The 17,625-nt window shown below is 38.5% G+C and overlaps 2 protein-coding genes across 4 annotated transcripts in view; one reads left to right on the top strand and one right to left on the bottom strand.

Annotated features, from left to right (window-relative positions):
* Positions 1-14,468, top strand: part of LOC122475109 (putative exonuclease GOR) — a 42,106-nt gene extending 27,638 nt beyond the window's left edge. The window contains exons 10-15 of the mRNA XM_043566798.1: positions 2,358-2,431; positions 2,604-2,711; positions 3,987-4,102; positions 10,311-10,449; positions 12,604-12,724; positions 14,285-14,468. Of these exons, the coding sequence (XP_043422733.1) occupies positions 2,358-2,431; positions 2,604-2,711; positions 3,987-4,102; positions 10,311-10,449; positions 12,604-12,724; positions 14,285-14,367 (641 nt within the window). The 3' untranslated portion in view covers positions 14,368-14,468. The remainder of the gene's footprint in view (positions 1-2,357; positions 2,432-2,603; positions 2,712-3,986; positions 4,103-10,310; positions 10,450-12,603; positions 12,725-14,284) is intronic.
* A 1,364-nt stretch (positions 14,469-15,832) lies between these two features.
* TEK (TEK receptor tyrosine kinase) overlaps positions 15,833-17,625 on the bottom strand; it is a 106,467-nt gene continuing 104,674 nt past the window's right edge. For all 3 annotated transcript variants that reach the window (XM_043566797.1, XM_043566795.1, XM_043566796.1), the window contains one exon: positions 15,833-16,839. In XM_043566797.1, coding sequence (XP_043422732.1) covers positions 16,765-16,839 — 75 coding nt within the window. In that variant the 3' untranslated portion in view covers positions 15,833-16,764. The remainder of the gene's footprint in view (positions 16,840-17,625) is intronic.

Below are 17,625 nucleotides of genomic sequence, written 5' to 3'. Positions count from 1 at the left end.
TCATTTCTTTGTTAATAGCTTCCATTCCTTGCCGCCCCCACCCCCGCCCCTGCCCTGAATGAAGATGAACTGTTGATTCCTTCCCCCACCAGCCCCCATCTTGCCTGCAACACCATAAATTTGCTACAATCCACTCAGCTGGTTTTTTTTCCTATTCAAACCAAAAACCTGGGTGCTGTCATTCGTCTTCGCACCTTTTTGTCTTAGCAGTGTGTATGTCTTAGGTATTATCCCTCAGTAATGTAGTCTGAGCCTGTCCCTTCTCTACCTCTACTGCCACTGTCTGGGTCCAAATCACCCCTATCTCGGTCCCCAATTGCTGCAGTGTCCTGCCCAGTCTCGCTGCTTGTACTGTACCCTTTTCTCGCTCTACCCACGCACCCCCCCCAGTCTATTTTTCACCCCAGAAACTCGAGAGTAATTTTTTACATCACATATCTGGTCCTGTCTCTGCCCTGCTTTGATTAAAACCCTTTGGTTACCTTGCTGACCCTGCCTGACTTAGTCTCTGCCCCCCATTTTCTCCCCTGTCCATTGTTACTTTCACACCACACTGACCCCCTGTCCAGAGCCTTCTTACCCATTATTCTCTCTGCTTTTGCCATGGCTGTTTCCTTTTTATCCTTTGTGTCTCTGCTTCAGTAGTACCTCCACAAGGTCCTTTCTCAACCCCACCATCTGAAATAGGTCTGCCTTCTTCTATCCTGCCTCTTCCTTTCATAGCACTTAACTACATTTTGTAATGATCTACTAGTTTATCTGCCATCTCCAAAAGACTGTGAGCTTTTGGAAGGACCACCATCCATTCTTTTTTTTTCTCCCTATGTTCTCCCCAGCACTTAGCATAGTACCTAATACATACAGACTGTCAATAAACATTTGGAGAGATGGGTGGACAGATGAACTATTGATGTAGAGATTGATATGAATGTGAATGATATTGTAATAAATAGTATGAAGAAGATAAAGCTGGGAGAAAATAGAAGAGAACAGTGGGTGTGATTGAATGACTGAATAAATACATGGATAAATAATAAATCAGGTAACTTTGGCCTGAATGTTGAGAGCACGGAGGGCTTATTTTTGGAAGGTGGAGGGACTATGAATTCCAGAGGGAGTAGAAGAAAGAAGGGAAGGTACTGAAGAGGAGTAAGTGTAGCAGATAGACCATCAGGGCTAACCAGACCATACAGCATAATGAACAGAACAAGGACATTGGAACTGGCAGACCTGAGATTTGGGGCTCTTTTGACATCAACTTTCCCTGAGACCTTGGGCAAGTCACTTAAGCTCTCTGAGCATTTGTTTCCACCTTCATAGAATGAGCTTTATGTGGCAATTGAGTGAGCTGACATGTCAAAGTCCTGGCTTATAACAGATGCTCTGTTAATACTGGTTCTCTTCCTTCTTTACTTATCACAGGAGAAGGTAAGAGAAAGCTGTGGGATGTCAAGATTGGATGAGTAATGTAAGACTGATTAAGCATGAGCCTTCAGCACCAGCCTGAGAAATTTGCATTTGATCAGTAATAAATAAGGGAATGACTTGAGGAAAGTGATAAAATGAATATGTGTGCTTTAAGGAGATTATTCTAGCCCATTTTATAGGAAAACTGATGCAGAAACCACTGTAGACAGAAGGAAGTAATAGGAACAGTTGGGAGAACATTACCTTAGGCCAGAGTGAAGAAGGGCTAAGGTGGATATGGGAACAGATGAGCTGGATTATGGGATTGGGGTAAGAGATAGGAAGATTTGGGATTATAGCTGTGAAAATGTACATAGTACTTGGGCAAAGATACAGAAGAAGAGGGCATCAGGATTTGGTAGGTCCAGCCAAGGCTGGAGATGACATCTGCGTCATGGTCTCAGTCTACATAACTGGGTGATGTTTCTTGGATCAGATCAACAACTCAGACATAGGAAGGGAGAATTTGGTACTTTGAGCCCCTCAGCCAGAGTAAAAAGGTCAGGGAGTGGGGAAGAAAATGTCAGGGAGTGGGGAAGATGTTGAAAACATACTTGAGGTTAAGTCCAAGCAGAATAAGGGGGTGATGCCAGAGGAGAGCTGAGGGATCAGGGCAAAATAAGAGCAGTAAGGGGGTGGAAGGTGTTCAGGACATTGGTAACTGTAATTCACCTTCAAAGTGCAACCCACAAGAACTCTGTTCCAGGAGTTGGTTTTTCCTGTTCATTATGAATATCCAAAAACATGACTACGGGGAGGAGTAACATCAAGTACTTGCACAGTGTCCTTACAGGTCTTGGAGGGTAAGATAAGACACATGCTCTGGGAGTGAGCCACTCTGCCTTATAAAGTTTGCCTGATTTCATTTTTATTTTTTGATTGGTTTGCAGTCCTCGGTGGCTCAGAAACACGGTACAGCTGTTGTGAAGGTGTCCTTGGCTCTGCCGGGTGTCAGGTCGCCAAGGTAGGGCTTGTCACCCAGACCGCTGCTTGTTTCAGAACGAGACTTGCTGCCTCCAGAGATGTGAAAGAATTTGAAAGGGTTAATTAAGCTAATTTTTAGTTGGTGAAATTTTTATGAGCTTAACGGTGCTTGCAGAAATAGCCGGTAATTTATTTGGCAATGTTTATTTCAGCTTCACGTTCATGACCAAAAGGAAAACCTAGAGGGCTTTGTGAAGACTTTTGTCAAGTCCCCACCCCCCGACGGCAATCATGGTGTATTTGCTGTGAACTGTGAGGTGGTACGTCCGTGTTTTCTCTCTTACTGCAGTAATTACAACCGAATCCTTGTGGAGCACTTGGCACGGTGTGTGTAACATCACTTGGCTGGGCTTTCTCTTGAGGCCACATAGTTCTGCGTGTAATTCACCGACCTTCAGAAGCAACTGAAGTGCAGGAGAGGTGACTTGGGGGAATTCCTGTACTTAGTAAGAAATGAGGCCAGGAACTGGTCCGTGGGTCTCTTTTTATTTATTAGTTTTTCTTAATCTATCACCAGTGGTGCTTCTCCTGCTCAAATTGCTGAAATTGTGCGGGTGGAAAATGTTACAAATAATACTGTTATCCCCAGCATCAGCATAAAAACTTGAATGAATTTTCAGAAACTATTGTTTATAGAGGCAGCAAAATATTTATGGTGATTTTTCTTTATCTGAGAATCAATATGAGAAAGTAGGGAACAAACAGAACTGAATCGTATGACCTGGGAAGCTTCACTGCTTCCCTCCTGTCACCCTGGAGCAGGTATAATGGATGTTTTACTCTGTCAAGTATGGGGTTAATAATCATTCCACGGTAACAGTAAGAATCAGATACACTAAAATAAGGGAATGTACGTGGGACGTGTCAAACATCACATGAACGGTTGTCTCTACCAAGACATAAAGTTTTTATTCCCTCTATTATATTTGGAGAGCGGATTTTAGAGTGAATTACAATAAATAGAGAAGGACATTGTTCAGTTTCCAGCTTAGGTCTTCAACTGGAAACAATTCAGGCTGCTTCAGGCTTTGAAATCAATTATTAGCATGTTGTCCTCTCCAGTGCCACATTGATATTTATGGTAAAGTTTTTCTTTTTTTCATTCAACAAGATCTATAACTGCATTAGCCAATATAATAACACTCAAGTTCTCAGTCACACTAGCCATATTTCGCATACTAAGTAGCCACCTGTGGCTAGTAGCTGCCATATTAGACAGCATAGCAGTAGAACATTTCATCATCACAGAAGGCTCTCCTGGATAGCACTGATCTCTAATGAAAGCAATTATAAAGGCTAAGTCCAGAAAATTAAATTATTTTCTTAGCAGAAATATTACTAACATTAAGGAAAAAAATTAAAGCTTGGAACATCTTTTACAAGACTGTCAGATCCACTGACTGGCTTTTGTTAGTAAATCTGAATAATATGATTAAATTGTATGTTCTAGTTAGAAATACTCCTTTAAGATATCTTAGATGTTAAAATATGTTTACTCAATATGATATATGAGTTTAATATTTCCCCCTTGATAGTGCTACACAGCCAAAGGCTTGGAACTTACGCAAGTGACGGTGGTTGATCCCAGCCTTCAGGTGGTCTATGCTACATTTGTGAAACCAGATGAAGAAGTAATTGACTATAACACTAGGTACGGGTCATATAAAAGGGTTTTTTTTTTAATATGAAATTTATTGCTAAATTGGTTTCCATACAACACCCAGTACTCATACCAAAAGGTGCCCTCCTCAATGCCCATCACCCACTTTCCCCTCTCCCACCCCCCTTCAACCCTCAGTTTATTTTCAGTTTTTAAGAGTCTCTTATGGTTTGGCTCCCTCCCTCTTTAACTTTTTTTTTTCCTTCTCCTCCCCCATGGTCTTCTGGTAAGTTTCTCAGGATCCACATAAAAGGGTTGGTTTTTGAGACTGTAGAATATTCAACATGTAGTTTATGTGCATTTTAGCTTTGTACTTGTATTCATTTAGTGTTAGAGCATGAGTTATGCTATTTGCCTTTAATTCATTGATTTGTTCAAGAATATTCATATTTATGGGGCGCCTGGGTGGCGCAGTCGGTTAAGCGTCCGACTTCAGCCAGGTCACGATCTCGCGGTCCGTGAGTTCGAGCCCCGCGTCGGGCTCTGGGCTGATGGCTCAGAGCCTGGAGCCTGTTTCCGATTCTGTGTCTCCCTCTCTCTCTGCCCTTCCCCCATTCATGCTCTGTCTCTCTCTGTCCCCCCAAAAATAAATAAACGTTGAAAAAAAATTAAAAAAAAAAAAAGAATATTCATATTTTATTAAGTACTTGATAAAATTGTACAGACACTGTGTTAGATCCCAGGTTACAACCCTAAATAAGAGACAAAGCTTCAGCCCTGTTGAATGTTGACATGTTGGGGTGGTAGGTAGGAGGTGAGAGAAGCACAAATAGTGAATAGATTTTCTTATTCATTCGTTTGTTAAATCATTAATCAGTTCCTTTTGAAAATACCATTTTATCTTCTTCCATTAGGTAAAAATTGTCATTAGATAAAATATCTGCAATCTTACAGACATGTCCCTGAGTACACATGGCTTTGATATGGTTTGCAAAGTAATAGTTCAGGGCAGATTCTCCTAATAATCATTATTATTAAAGTATGACCTATTTCTGACCCAAACTCAATGCTAACTTGAAATTATACAATATAGATGCATCTTTAATTTTTATAAACCTCAGATGAAACACCAGTGATATGATTGATCAGTTAAATTTAGGTTTCCTTAAGGCTTATAAGCCATATAAAATGACATATTTGTATATTTAAAAATAAAATAGAAGGCACTGATCTGAATTCACTTTAGAATAAGAAGTGTTTATTATTGATGGGATTATATTTATTCAATTTTAACAAATTCTCCAATACTACTTAAAATTACTTATTTATATGTGTGTGAGTATATATATATGATTTGTTTAGATATCTAAACGAATAGGACTTATCTATACACAGATATATATATATGGTATATATATATATCATATCATATGGTATATATATACTATATAGAATTTATATAGTATACATAATATAATTGTAATATATATCATATGGTATATATATACTATATATATCATATGGTATATATATACTATATAGAATTTATATAGTATACATAATATAATTGTAATAGTGTATATAGTAAAAAATCTTATATATATTATATATAAAGTATGTGTGTCATATGATGTGTATATGTCCATCATTTTAGAACACAAGCAAAGTGGTCATGTAAATTAAAAGCTGTTTTGATAATGAATTTTGAGAATACTTATAGATAATTCTAATAAACATTTTTTAATATAAAGTCCCTCACAGTTCATAAAAATGGTTGTATGCACAAAACTCAGGAAAAGTTATGATCAGAAAATATATTTTGTATACTAATCTTTCTCCTGACCTCATTGGATTTTTTTTTCCTACTCATTTTGGCCATATCCTAATAGCCCTATTTTACTGTTGTTGTTTTTTTCCAGCTGTATTGGGGTATATTGGCAAACAGAATTGTAAAATACTTACAGTTATCATACTTTTATTGGTACTTATTCTTCCATGGCCTTAATGGAATCTTTCCTACCTGCTTTTTGGAACAGGTCAGGAAGTACTTGGGTAGTTATTGGTATTCATAGTGACAAAATGGTAACTGAAGGGTCTGCATTATAAGTAAATATGGAGTCTCAAAACAACTTCAAATGCATTCAATGCCTTGCATTTTTTAAAAACGGTTTTAAAATAAACCCAAGTACCCCTTGATAACTTCCTCTTAGTCCAAATATTTGATTAATTATCACATTCCCTAAGCTTGATGACTTGATGATGGAGTCAGGTATCTTTTTTCTTTTTTTAACTCTGAAAGTATAAATAGCACACATTATCAGTTTGAGGTGTACGACATAATGATTTGTCATTTGTACACATGTGAAATGTTCACCACAATAAGACTAGTTTCCATCTGTCACTGTACAGAGTTTAAAACTCTTGTCAGAACTTGTAAGATTTACTTTGTTAGCAGCTTTGAAATTTACAACACAGTATTGATGATTGTAGTCCCAATGCTGTACATGACATCCCTTTGATTTATTTTATAAGTGGAAATGTGTACCTCTTGATCTGCGTAATCTGTTTTTTCTACTTCCTACCACCTTCCCCTCTGGAAACCACAATTCTGTTCTCTATGAGTTTTGTTTATTTGTTTAGCCTTTAAGAGTCCATTTATAAGTGAAATCATATATATGGTGTTTGTCTTTCTCTGACTTATTTCACTTAGCCTAATACCATCTAGGTTCATCCATGTTGTCACACATGGCAAGATTCCATTCATTTTAATTTTTAATTTTTTTAAACATTTATTTATCCTTGAGAGACAAAGCATGAGTGGGAGAGGGGCAGAGAGAGAGGGAGACACAGAATCCGAAGCAGGCTCCAGGTTCTGAGCTGTCAGCACAGAGTCCAATGAGGGGCTTGAACTTGTCAACTGCAAGATCATGACCCAAGCCAAAGTCGGACGCTCAACTGACTGAGTCCCCCAGGTGCCCCAATTTCATTCATTTTTAGAGCAAAGTGGTATCCCATTGCATATACCACATCATCTTATCAGTTAATCCATCAATGAATACTTAGGTTGTTTCCGTATCTCGGCTATTGAAAATAATGCTGCAATAAACATTGGAGTACGTACGTCTTTTCTTATTCTTCAGATAAATACCCATAAGTGTAATTAGTTGCTCATATGGTAGTTCTATTTTTAATTTTTTGAGGGTGCTCCATATTTTTCATAGTGGCCACACAATTTATATTCCCACCAACAGTGAATGAATGTTCCTTTTTCTCCATATCTTCACCAATACCTGTTATCTTTTTGATAATAGCCATTCTAACAAGTCTGAGGCAATATCTCATGGTGGTTTTGATTTGCATTTCCCTGAAGATTAGTGATATTGAACATCCTTTCATGTGCCTATTGGCCATCTGTATATCTTTGCAAAAATGTCTATTCAGATCCTATGCCTAATTTTAATTGGATTGTTTGGGATTTTTTGTTGAGTTGTATGAATTCTATCTATTTCTTGGTTAGTTATTAACTCCTTACTAGATAAATGATGTGCAAATACCTTTTCCCATTCAGTATGTTATTTTGTTGATGGTATCTTCTACTGTGCAGAGGCCTTTTAGTTTCATATAGTCCCATTTGTTTATTTTTGCTATTGTTGCCATTGCTTTGGAGTCAGAGCCAAAAAAAAAAATTCTGAAGCCAATGTCATGGAGCTTTTTGCCTGTTCTCTTCTAGGAGTTTTGTGGTTGCTGGACTTATAGTTGATAACTTTTTAATTTTTGAGTATGGTATAAGATAATAATGCACTTTAATTCTTTTGCATGTGGCTGTCCAGTTTTCTCAGCACCATTTATTGAAGAAACTAACTTTTCTCCATTGGATATTCATTCCTTTTTTGTTATGTATTATTTAACCGTATGTACATGGTTTATTTCTGGGCTTTATTCTGTTCCATTGATCTCTGCCTTTGTCTCTTGATCAGTACTAAACTGCTTTGATTACTGTAACTTTGTAATACTGTTTGAAATCAGGAAGTGTGTTGCCTCTAACTTTGTTGTTCTTTTTCAAGATTGCTTTAGCTATTCAGGATTTTTTGTGGTTCCATAAAAATTTTAAAATTGGGGGCGCCTGGGTGGCGCAGTCGGTTAAGCGTCCGACTTCAGCCAGGTCACGATCTCGCGGTCCGTGAGTTCGAGCCCCGCGTCGGGCTCTGGGCTGATGGCTCGGAGCCTGGAGCCTGTTTCCGATTCTGTGTCTCCCTCTCTCTCTGCCCCTCCCCGGTTCATGCTCTGTCTCTCTCTGTCCCAAAAATAAATAAACGTTGAAAAAAAAATTAAAAAAAAAAAATTTTTAAATTGTTCTATTTCTGTGAAAAATGCCATTGGAATTTTGATAGGGATTGCATTGAATCTGTAGACTGCTTTGGGTGATATGGAAATATGAACAATATTCTTCCAATCCATGAGCATGGAATACCTTTCCATATACTGTTGTCCTCTTCAATTTCTTTCATCACTGTCTTAGTTTTCAGTGTACAGGTCTTTTACCTCCTTGATTAAAGTTATTCCTAGGTATTTTATTCTTTGTGATGCTTATATATGGGATTTTATTTATGAAATTTCATTGTTAGTGTAAAAAATGCAGATTTTTGTATATTGATTTTTGTACCCGGGAAATTAACTGAACTCATTTAGTCTATCAGTTTTTTGTTGAGTCTTTATATTTTCTTTATAGAACATGATGTCATCTGCAAATAGTGACAGTTTGACTTTACTTTCCAATTTGGATGCCTTTGATTTTTTCCTGCCTCATTGCTCTAAAACTTCCAATACTATATTAAATAAAAGTGGAGCCAGGTATTTTTGTTTTTGACAGGAGACCATAATGTCAATATAAAATTTAAGTTCAAAATACCTTCCCAGTATTTTTATCATTTGCTTTTCTCCTAAATTGCAGTACAGCGTAGCAGTAGCCATGTTTCTGGACAGTTATCTAGAAAATGCTTCATGAAAGCCACTCGGGTAGGTTTTTTTGTTTTTTGTTTTTTTATTTTTTTATTTTTTTTTTATGTATTTCATTGGGTCCTTATAAGCCATTAAGATTGGTAAGTGACTCTACAGATAAGACTGAGCCCAGAAGGTTAAGTAATTTTCTGAGAATCTGTGGAGGAAGTAAATAGCAGATTCATAGACTAATTCAAGCATAGGTTATCTAGACTCTACCTAGGACTCCATTTGCTCTCCTATGCTACCCATATTTCATTTATAGGCTTTATATTTTTATTATTTGAGTATATTTGACATGCAGTGTTACATTAGCTTCTGGTGTAAAATGTGATTCAACATCTCTGTACGTGATACTATGCTCACAAGTGTAGCTAGCATCTATCACCATACAATGCTATTACAATATTATTGACTCTATTCCCTATGATATACTTTTCATCCCCATGACTTAGTCATTCCATAACTACAAGTCTGTTTCTCCCATTCCTCTCTTGACATTTTTCCCATCTTCCTATCCCCGTTCCCTCTGGCAACCATCAGTTGGGTCTAATTCTGCTTTTTGATTGTTCTTTAGTTTCCACATGTGAGTGAAATCTCAGACTGACTCATTTCATTTAGCATAATACCCTCTAGGTCCATCCATGTTGCCACATATGGCAAGATCTCATTCTTTTTTAATGCTGCATACTATTCCTGTGTGTAGGGTGAGCGGTATCACATCTTCTTTATCCATTTAGCTATCAATGGACACTTAGATTACTTCCATGTCTTGGCTATTGTAGATAATGCTTTAATAAACATAGCGGTGTATATAGCTTTTTAAATTAGTGTTGTTGGTTTCTTTGGGTAAATAACCAGTAGTGGAATTATTGGATCATATGGTATTTCTACTTTTAATTTTTTGAGGACCCTCCATATTGCTTTCCACAGCAGCTTTTTTAGGCTTACTTTAATGGGAGATACGTTACTTAACTAAATTGTAATGGACGAAACTGAGCTTCTACAAAGAGGAGCGTTCAAAGGAACCCTGTGAACTCGGAATGCCTCCCGCCTTCCCAGCCTTACATAAATTAATCAGTATTATAAATTTTACTAGGTTACAAATAAAACCTAGTGGAGGGGCAGCTGATGGTCATAAGTCAGATCTTTGTTTTGTTCAGTGAATGTTTCTCACATTGGTCAGTAATGTGTTCTAACCATACCTGATGAAATCCAGTAAGTTACTTTCTTCTATGCATTATGTGTCTTATTGGTGCAGGTTTTCTGGTGTGGTCGAAGAGGACCTGAAGAACATCAAAACTTCAATCCGTGATGTCCAAGCCATCCTGTTGAACCTGTTCAGTGCTGACACTGTCTTAATTGGACACAGCTTTGAAAACAGTCTTTATGCTCTTAAGGTAAAGAAATACAGGCTTATACTTTTACAAAACAGTATGTGTTAAGATGGTAGTCATTATCATTGTTATCAGTGATTGTTGATTTGCCCCATTAACTAAGAAGAAAAGAACTGCTGTCCATGTTGATAACATAGTCCAACTATTATAAACCAGAAGCTACAATATAAGACAACTAAAGTCATTTGGTTCATCCAGATCAGAAAGTCCATTAATTATGATAAAACCAAAATCATTGTTTAACATCCTCTTTAATAATTGTCTTTAATACTCAAATGGGGAAGACTAAGTTTATCAGGTTATTTTATTCACATCCTTAGAGACACTTTTTCATATTAAGTCAGGTAGGTTTATAGGTACGCTCAAAATCAAATGTCATGTTCATTTTTTTTGGCATGATCTACTTGAAAATATCCCCTGTAATATACTTCAGGTTAAAATTATCTGTTCTTTGCTGTGTGTTCTAGAACAGGAGTCAGAACACTATGGCCCATGCTGGCCACCTAGTTTTTACAAATAATGTTGTTAGACCCACTGCTCCCATTCACTTCTGTATCTTCTGTAGCTGCTTTCATGCTACAGTAGCACTGCTAAATAGTTGTAGCAGAGACTGTGTGGTCTCCAAGCTGAAAACATTCACAACTGGGCACTTAAAGACAGAGTTTGGTGGCCACCCCTGTTCTAGAACACTGGCATCCAATCGGCCTTTCTATATGTTCACTATCTACTATGGTAGATGGTAGCCACGTTTGGTTATTGAACATTTACAATATGTCTAATGTGACTGAGAAAATGATTTTTGCATTTTTTAGATAGCCACATGTGGCTGGTGGCTTATCAGAGGGCACAGCACAGCTCTAGAACTTTGGAGACTCTAGAACTTTCAGCCACCCTAGGACTTACCTTCAGGCAAAGAAGGGCTAGTTCTTTTTTAGTGCAAGAATACCAGTAAGGCCATTTACATTTCATAGGTGAATGTCAGCCTTTTTCTATGTAAAGCTGGGATTCAAAGAATAGATATTTGTCTCAAATAGCATTGTTGTCTCTGCATGTGACAGATAATACTGGAATGTGCTTCCACTCAGACCCTGCCAAGCTGTGTGGAAAGAGAGGTGGGGACATAAATTTTCTGTAAGAACGCTCTTTCCAGGGATGTCCTTTCCTCACCTTCCATCACCTCAGTGACCTCACCTCTCAAACTGTTCAGGAGCCATCCTATTGCACCTGTCTCCCAGACCACACAATTTCTAGCCGTCATGATTCCTCATTGTGTTCAGTCTGTTTCTTCTGTCCAGATAACTCCTGGATTTTCCTGTTTGTCTCTGTTTCCACCACAACCTTCTTTTATTTACTCAATACTCTGCAGCCAGGAACTGGTGTCTCGTTGGTAGTTGACACATTAAAGGAGAATTTAAGTGCTTCTAGGCATGCTGAATGTTAAATTTCCAATTCCTCAGTTTTCAGTGGGTCTTTAAATTACTCTTGAGGCTAATCTTCTTGCATGCACCTTTCAAAAATGCAACTCTCCTAATGAATCCAAACTGTTTCTAGGCTCTGTTGTCTGACTGCTCTTCATCTATCCTATTTTCTGCTTTCTGAAACTTCTGTAAAATTTATTCACCATCTGACATGTATAAGCACAGGAAATTTGGAACTAGACGGGACACAGTCCTTGTCCATGCCCCCTCCCCGGACACAGACAAGTAAACCACTAATCTGCGGTAGGACATGTGCTAGGTTGAGGTGTGCCCTCCTCAGCTGAGTCCCAAGGTGGTAGGGGCATGGCTTTGCATCTCCCCCCAGTCTTTGATGGACCCTTTCTGCCCTCATGCTGCCCCCTGGTGGTGCTCTCACAGTAGGAAAGTGGTTCCCAAAGTTTTAGATTTGATTTCTGCGTTCTCTACTAACTCCCTTCTTAATCTCTCAGAGCTTCAGTTTTCTTGACTGTAAAGAAGGGACAAAAGGTCTACCTCATTGAGTTACTCTGCAAGTTGTAATGGATATTCCATGTAGCATGCTTAGTCACTGTTACATCATAACTGCTTCATGTTACTTGCTTTTGTAGCATAACTCTGCTGCTACCATTATTGTTGCTGCTATCTATATGGTTACTCATTGGGAAAAATCTCTGATAGGATTTTCTCTTTCTTTTGACAGTTAATTCACACTTCAGTTGTGGACACAACAGTTCTGTTTCCTCATCGACTAGGCTTGCCTCACAAAAGATCCCTTAAGAGTCTGGTGGCTGACTACCTACAGAGGATTATTCAGGATGATGGTAAGAGCCTGTTTGCTAATGATAAATACCAGGGCCCTACGTCTGACTTAAGTAAACAAACCATGTGATTGATGGTAAAAGTTCTGCCCTCTGAAATGCTTAAGGTAGGTTCTTGCTCATGGATTCTCTCCTATAGTGGAAAGACTTGTACCTGCTTATGTGAAAGCTTGTAAAAAGCCAATGCCCACTGCCAGGTATAGTCCTGGATCTTCCACAGGCATCAAAACAGCAGCTATACAGAAAATGATGGCCAGATAATTGTTGGGCAAATTGCCTGGCCTTTGAATTCATGTATAAAACTTCTTTTGGTGTGGAGATCGAATTCCATTCTAAATTTTGCCATGTACCCCTTTTCATATAGGCTTTTCATTAAATGAGGTTATGAAATTCACTGGGTTCAGGTTATCTCACCCAGAGTAAATGGTGTGTTGTTAGAAGAAGTATAGCTCAAGTTCAATACATGCATTATATGTGCACTTGACTTCTACTCAGTGTATCTTGCTCCCAGAACATTTTCTGGGTTTGTTGATGATTAACTTGTCTAATGTTGGGTGTATTTCAAGTACAAGTGTAGCTACCACCTCCCTTGTTAGTGGCATTGCTGTATGCACAGTTGAGCAGTGAATGCCTTGGAATAGGTCAGTTACTCAACACCTTCATGCCCATATAGTTTCCTCTTACGTACAATACAGAAGTGTAAGAAAATTCTGAGCATGTTAAAATTTGTCACAATGCTATGTTTCTAAAGATACCTAAGATACGGGAAGCCCTTCTGATCATGTCATGAATTGTACAAAATACATATTGTACCCCTATGGTCTTTTTCTTTCATTCTTTGTGAGACACTAATACAATCTCAAAGTGGATCTTTACCTGCTTTGTTAAAAATACATCTCAAAGAGCTCCTACAAAATTCTATTATAAAATGTGTTCTATTGCAATCCATCTTAAGCCTTACACATGAAAATATTTCACTTAAAAAATAGCTTATATAAAAATACAGATACTTTTTGTTTTTTCAGACTTTTTCAGAATAACACAAATGAAAAATACACCCACTATTTCAGAAGTGCTAGTATGATTTTTCTCATTTAATCTCATACATTTATTATCCTCATCAGAACTATAGACTTTATATTCTGGGTAAATTTCATCCACTCTTTTAAATCATGTACTCTTGTATCTGAGGTCATTCTTTGTGTAGACAGTTCTACTTCTCCTCACAGACTGTTTTTGACTCCTAGCTGGATCTCTTTTTGTAATACCTGCCCCTTTGTTACCTTCCCTCTGGACCTTCTTTCCAGAGAGCACCCATGAGCTATCTAGTCACAGCAAAGCAGTCACCATGCGAGGACAGGCTACATAGGAAAAGGGAGATGTTTGCTAATCTACACTTATGTACAGCATTTACAAAGCAAACAAAATACCATTTTTCTAAGTGACCAGTGTTAATTTTTTTATAAACATTAACTCCAGGCTTTGTTTTGAGAACAGCTGTGGGTGATATCATGGGTACAGTCATTGTCTAACACATTGTTTTATATTCTGTACTACTTGGAGGTCACAATTCAATTGACAATGCAACTGCCTGCATGGAACTGGTCCTCTGGAAGGTAAAAGAAGACCTGAAAGGAAGGAAGTAATCGTTTTGTCTGACAAGATCTGCAATCCCTGCCTTGTTGTGTCAGTGACCCCTCTGGCCTCTGCTGCTGCCAGTAGAGTTTGGTCTATGATGGCATGAAGTTTCTTGACCTTTTTCTTCAAAGAGGAGAAAGGAAAGCACTGTTGAGGTTTATTTATTACATTTTAAAGGCTATATTTCCATAGTTTATTTCTTAAGTTATGATTGCTGAGGGGAGAATGGTTAATGGGTAAATTAAAGTTGGTTTGTTTTGAATTTTCGGTTCCTCTTCATTGATAGTAACAATGGTTTCAAGTTGAAGCAATGAGTCCGTGACTTCCATCAAGGTCATGTCTGAGGTTGCATACATTTCTTTTTCTCTCTCAATACCGAAAACCGTCTTTACCTAATACACAGACTTTTTTTTAGGTCTCATATATATGTAGAATAGGTTTTCCTCACAAAGTAAACGTAAATTTTCAGTGTCTGTTAACAAAAAGATTTAGGTCTTTTGGCTAATGCATTATGTGTTTTTATTCTAACTGCTGTAATGTTACCTGATTTTAATTCATAACCACTCCTTTTTCTAAGGCAGTGTCCTGTGGGTCCCCCAAATGTACCATGCTCTAACCTGTGTTCCTAATATTGGAATTGTCTGAATTCCTTTGAGGAGTTAGCTCCTCCTTGCTTAATTGCTTTTTGATGATGTGGAAACTATAGGACATAACTCAGTTTGATTACCTTTAAGGATGAACCTTCAATATTAATGTTGCTAAAATGCTGCAAAATGACAAAGGTTTCTTTGCTGATGATACAGGTGCATCTGAGTAATCAGTAGTGAGACCTGAGTGCCAGAAGGACCTCAGGTGCCTGCGACGACAGGCCCTCAAACATACTTCAGGTTTGCTGCCTTGGCATTTTGAGTTACAAATAATTATCACTGAACATCTTTTTCTTACTATCGCAAGTACTTCTTCGCCGTGTCTCTTTTCATGTACTTGACATGAAATAAATTCAAATTTTGGATACTATGAATTTAAGTAATACGTAATTAAGAAGGTCAAAAACTATTATAGGGGGAAAAAAACCTTAACGTTTGTTCCAAAGCCATATGAAAAATGTGAAGGTCTTATTTACATTTTCAGATCATCCTTGTTGTGGTTCATTTCCACATACTATACATTCAAGCTAGCAGTTGTCAGGAGTATCTCTACAGCATTTGGGTAAAAAGCAAAAGAAACTATTGGGACTCATTATCAAGGGCTCTTCATTTAAGTTCTCAGTTGGAAGTATATGGCCCTGGCAAGAAAATGAACTAGACACAACACTTCTAGATGTTTCCAATCCTGGGAGCTCGCGAGCCCCTGTCTGGCCGAGTACCCACCTGCTGCTCTACATGGATCTTACTGACAAGTTCAAGGAGGATAACTTTAAAGTATAATAAAGATGTTTTTCAATACCTATGAGAAACATTCCCGGACGAAAAGTGGGTAGGCAAGACATTTATTCACTTACTGTATGACCTCAGTGCAACATGTGCCTACGGTATAAACTGTAAACTCACAACTGATCAACACTGAAACTTTACAATGTGCAATACATGTAGGGATGTTCAGTTGATACAAATGTCGCATGTCTCCCAAGTGGAACTCCAGGCTTCCTACTTCAGTTTCTTAAAACACACAAACCCATGTTACCAGAGAAACTAAAACCAAATCTCATTAATTTATCAAACTTGTACTTCTCTAAAGATTCTTAGACTTGTATGGAATGAGATTTAAGCTTACTTTTAGGTGTTAGCATTCTGGATTGACTGGTGGGGTCTGGAAACACATGACGAAGTTGACAAATGACCAAATGAAAGTGGGATGGCTTCTATACACGAGGGAGAAAGTTAAGAGATGGACAGCAGGATCTCTTTTAGATGTTAACCTCTATCCTGATAGAACTAACCTATTTCCCCCACTTTTCTTACCCAGGCTATCAGGGCCAGTGTTAGGTTTACTAACAAGATCTTTCTTCTACAGAGCCAAAGATTTTATAGCATTCACTATGAAGGTAAATATCAAAAATACCTAGGATGATAATGAGTTATGCATTATAGTAATTGTACTCACACACCTTCCTGTAAAGTCCATATTTTTAGAAAAATATATTATTGCATATGAAACCACAAACAGGCATTCTGATTTCAGCACATTCTTACTCGAAACAGTATATACAGTCCTATGAGAGTCAAAGTGTACTATAGATTCACACACACGGGTTTTTGTGGTAAAGTCCCAGACACACAGCAATATATGTACATGTTTATGTTCTAGGTCACCTCTCTTGGCACAGTCTTGCTGACTTGCTTGGAATCAAGGGTCTGTCATGCCAGTGGAGGGGAGACAGAACATACAGGCGGGTGGGCTTGGTCCTAGGCTGCCTCCTCAGCCGAGCAGTCGATCCCTGCGTAGGCAAACTTCTCATAAAGCGTGGTGTTCACGTAAGTCTACAAGAGCAAGAGTGGGTCAGAGACACAGGCTCCCCCGGTACTGCCTCTGCACGTGGCACTTACGTGGCACGTGGCACCCCCAGCTCCCTTCATATGGTTCAAGGACTAGGTACCTGGGGGACATTTTTCTGTCTTAAGTTCCCATGTTGTATTTGATAACTTTCTTCCTGAAATGCATCCCTCGGCCTCAGCAGGTAAGATTTCACCCTGTCTCTCTCTCCAGGCCACTCTCTGCTGTCCCTCCGGAGATGTCCCATTCTCTACAGATACCTTCTCTGTCCCCATCCCTGTGGGTGACCACCCTCCCCCCCCCATCTCTGGTTTAATTACCACTTGCATTGTGGTAACCTGCCATCCATTTCCTTAACCTAGACTTGCCTTTTCAACCTCAAATCAGTATAGCTGACCACCTGCTGGACATTTTGATAGACTTCCTGCCCCTCCCCACAGAAACTGGACACCAGGCTCCACTACTCCTGGCTGTGTGTCCTTGGACATATCACTTTCACCTCTTTGTGTATATTTCTTCTATAAAATTGAAGGATCAGGCCACATTACTCATGAGGCTCACAAGCTAATTCTATCTGTTCTACCACATGTGACTCTCTTTTATAGAAATCTTACCACCTCTGAAATTGTAACTTGCTCAGAGTTAGCGGCCACATCTTTTATGTCCCTCTAATACCAAGGGCTATGCCCAGAAGTACTTGGTGACTTGTATCAGCCATTTTTTTTAACCATACAGGGCACATGAGGAATTCTGACTCAAGAGCCTGCCCTGAG

This window comes from Prionailurus bengalensis, chromosome D4, assembly GCF_016509475.1.
Source record: "Prionailurus bengalensis isolate Pbe53 chromosome D4, Fcat_Pben_1.1_paternal_pri, whole genome shotgun sequence".
Lineage (NCBI taxonomy): Eukaryota > Metazoa > Chordata > Mammalia > Carnivora > Felidae > Prionailurus > Prionailurus bengalensis.
The sequence above is the reverse complement of the archived record's forward strand: the minus strand, read 5'-3'. Positions and strand labels throughout refer to the sequence as shown.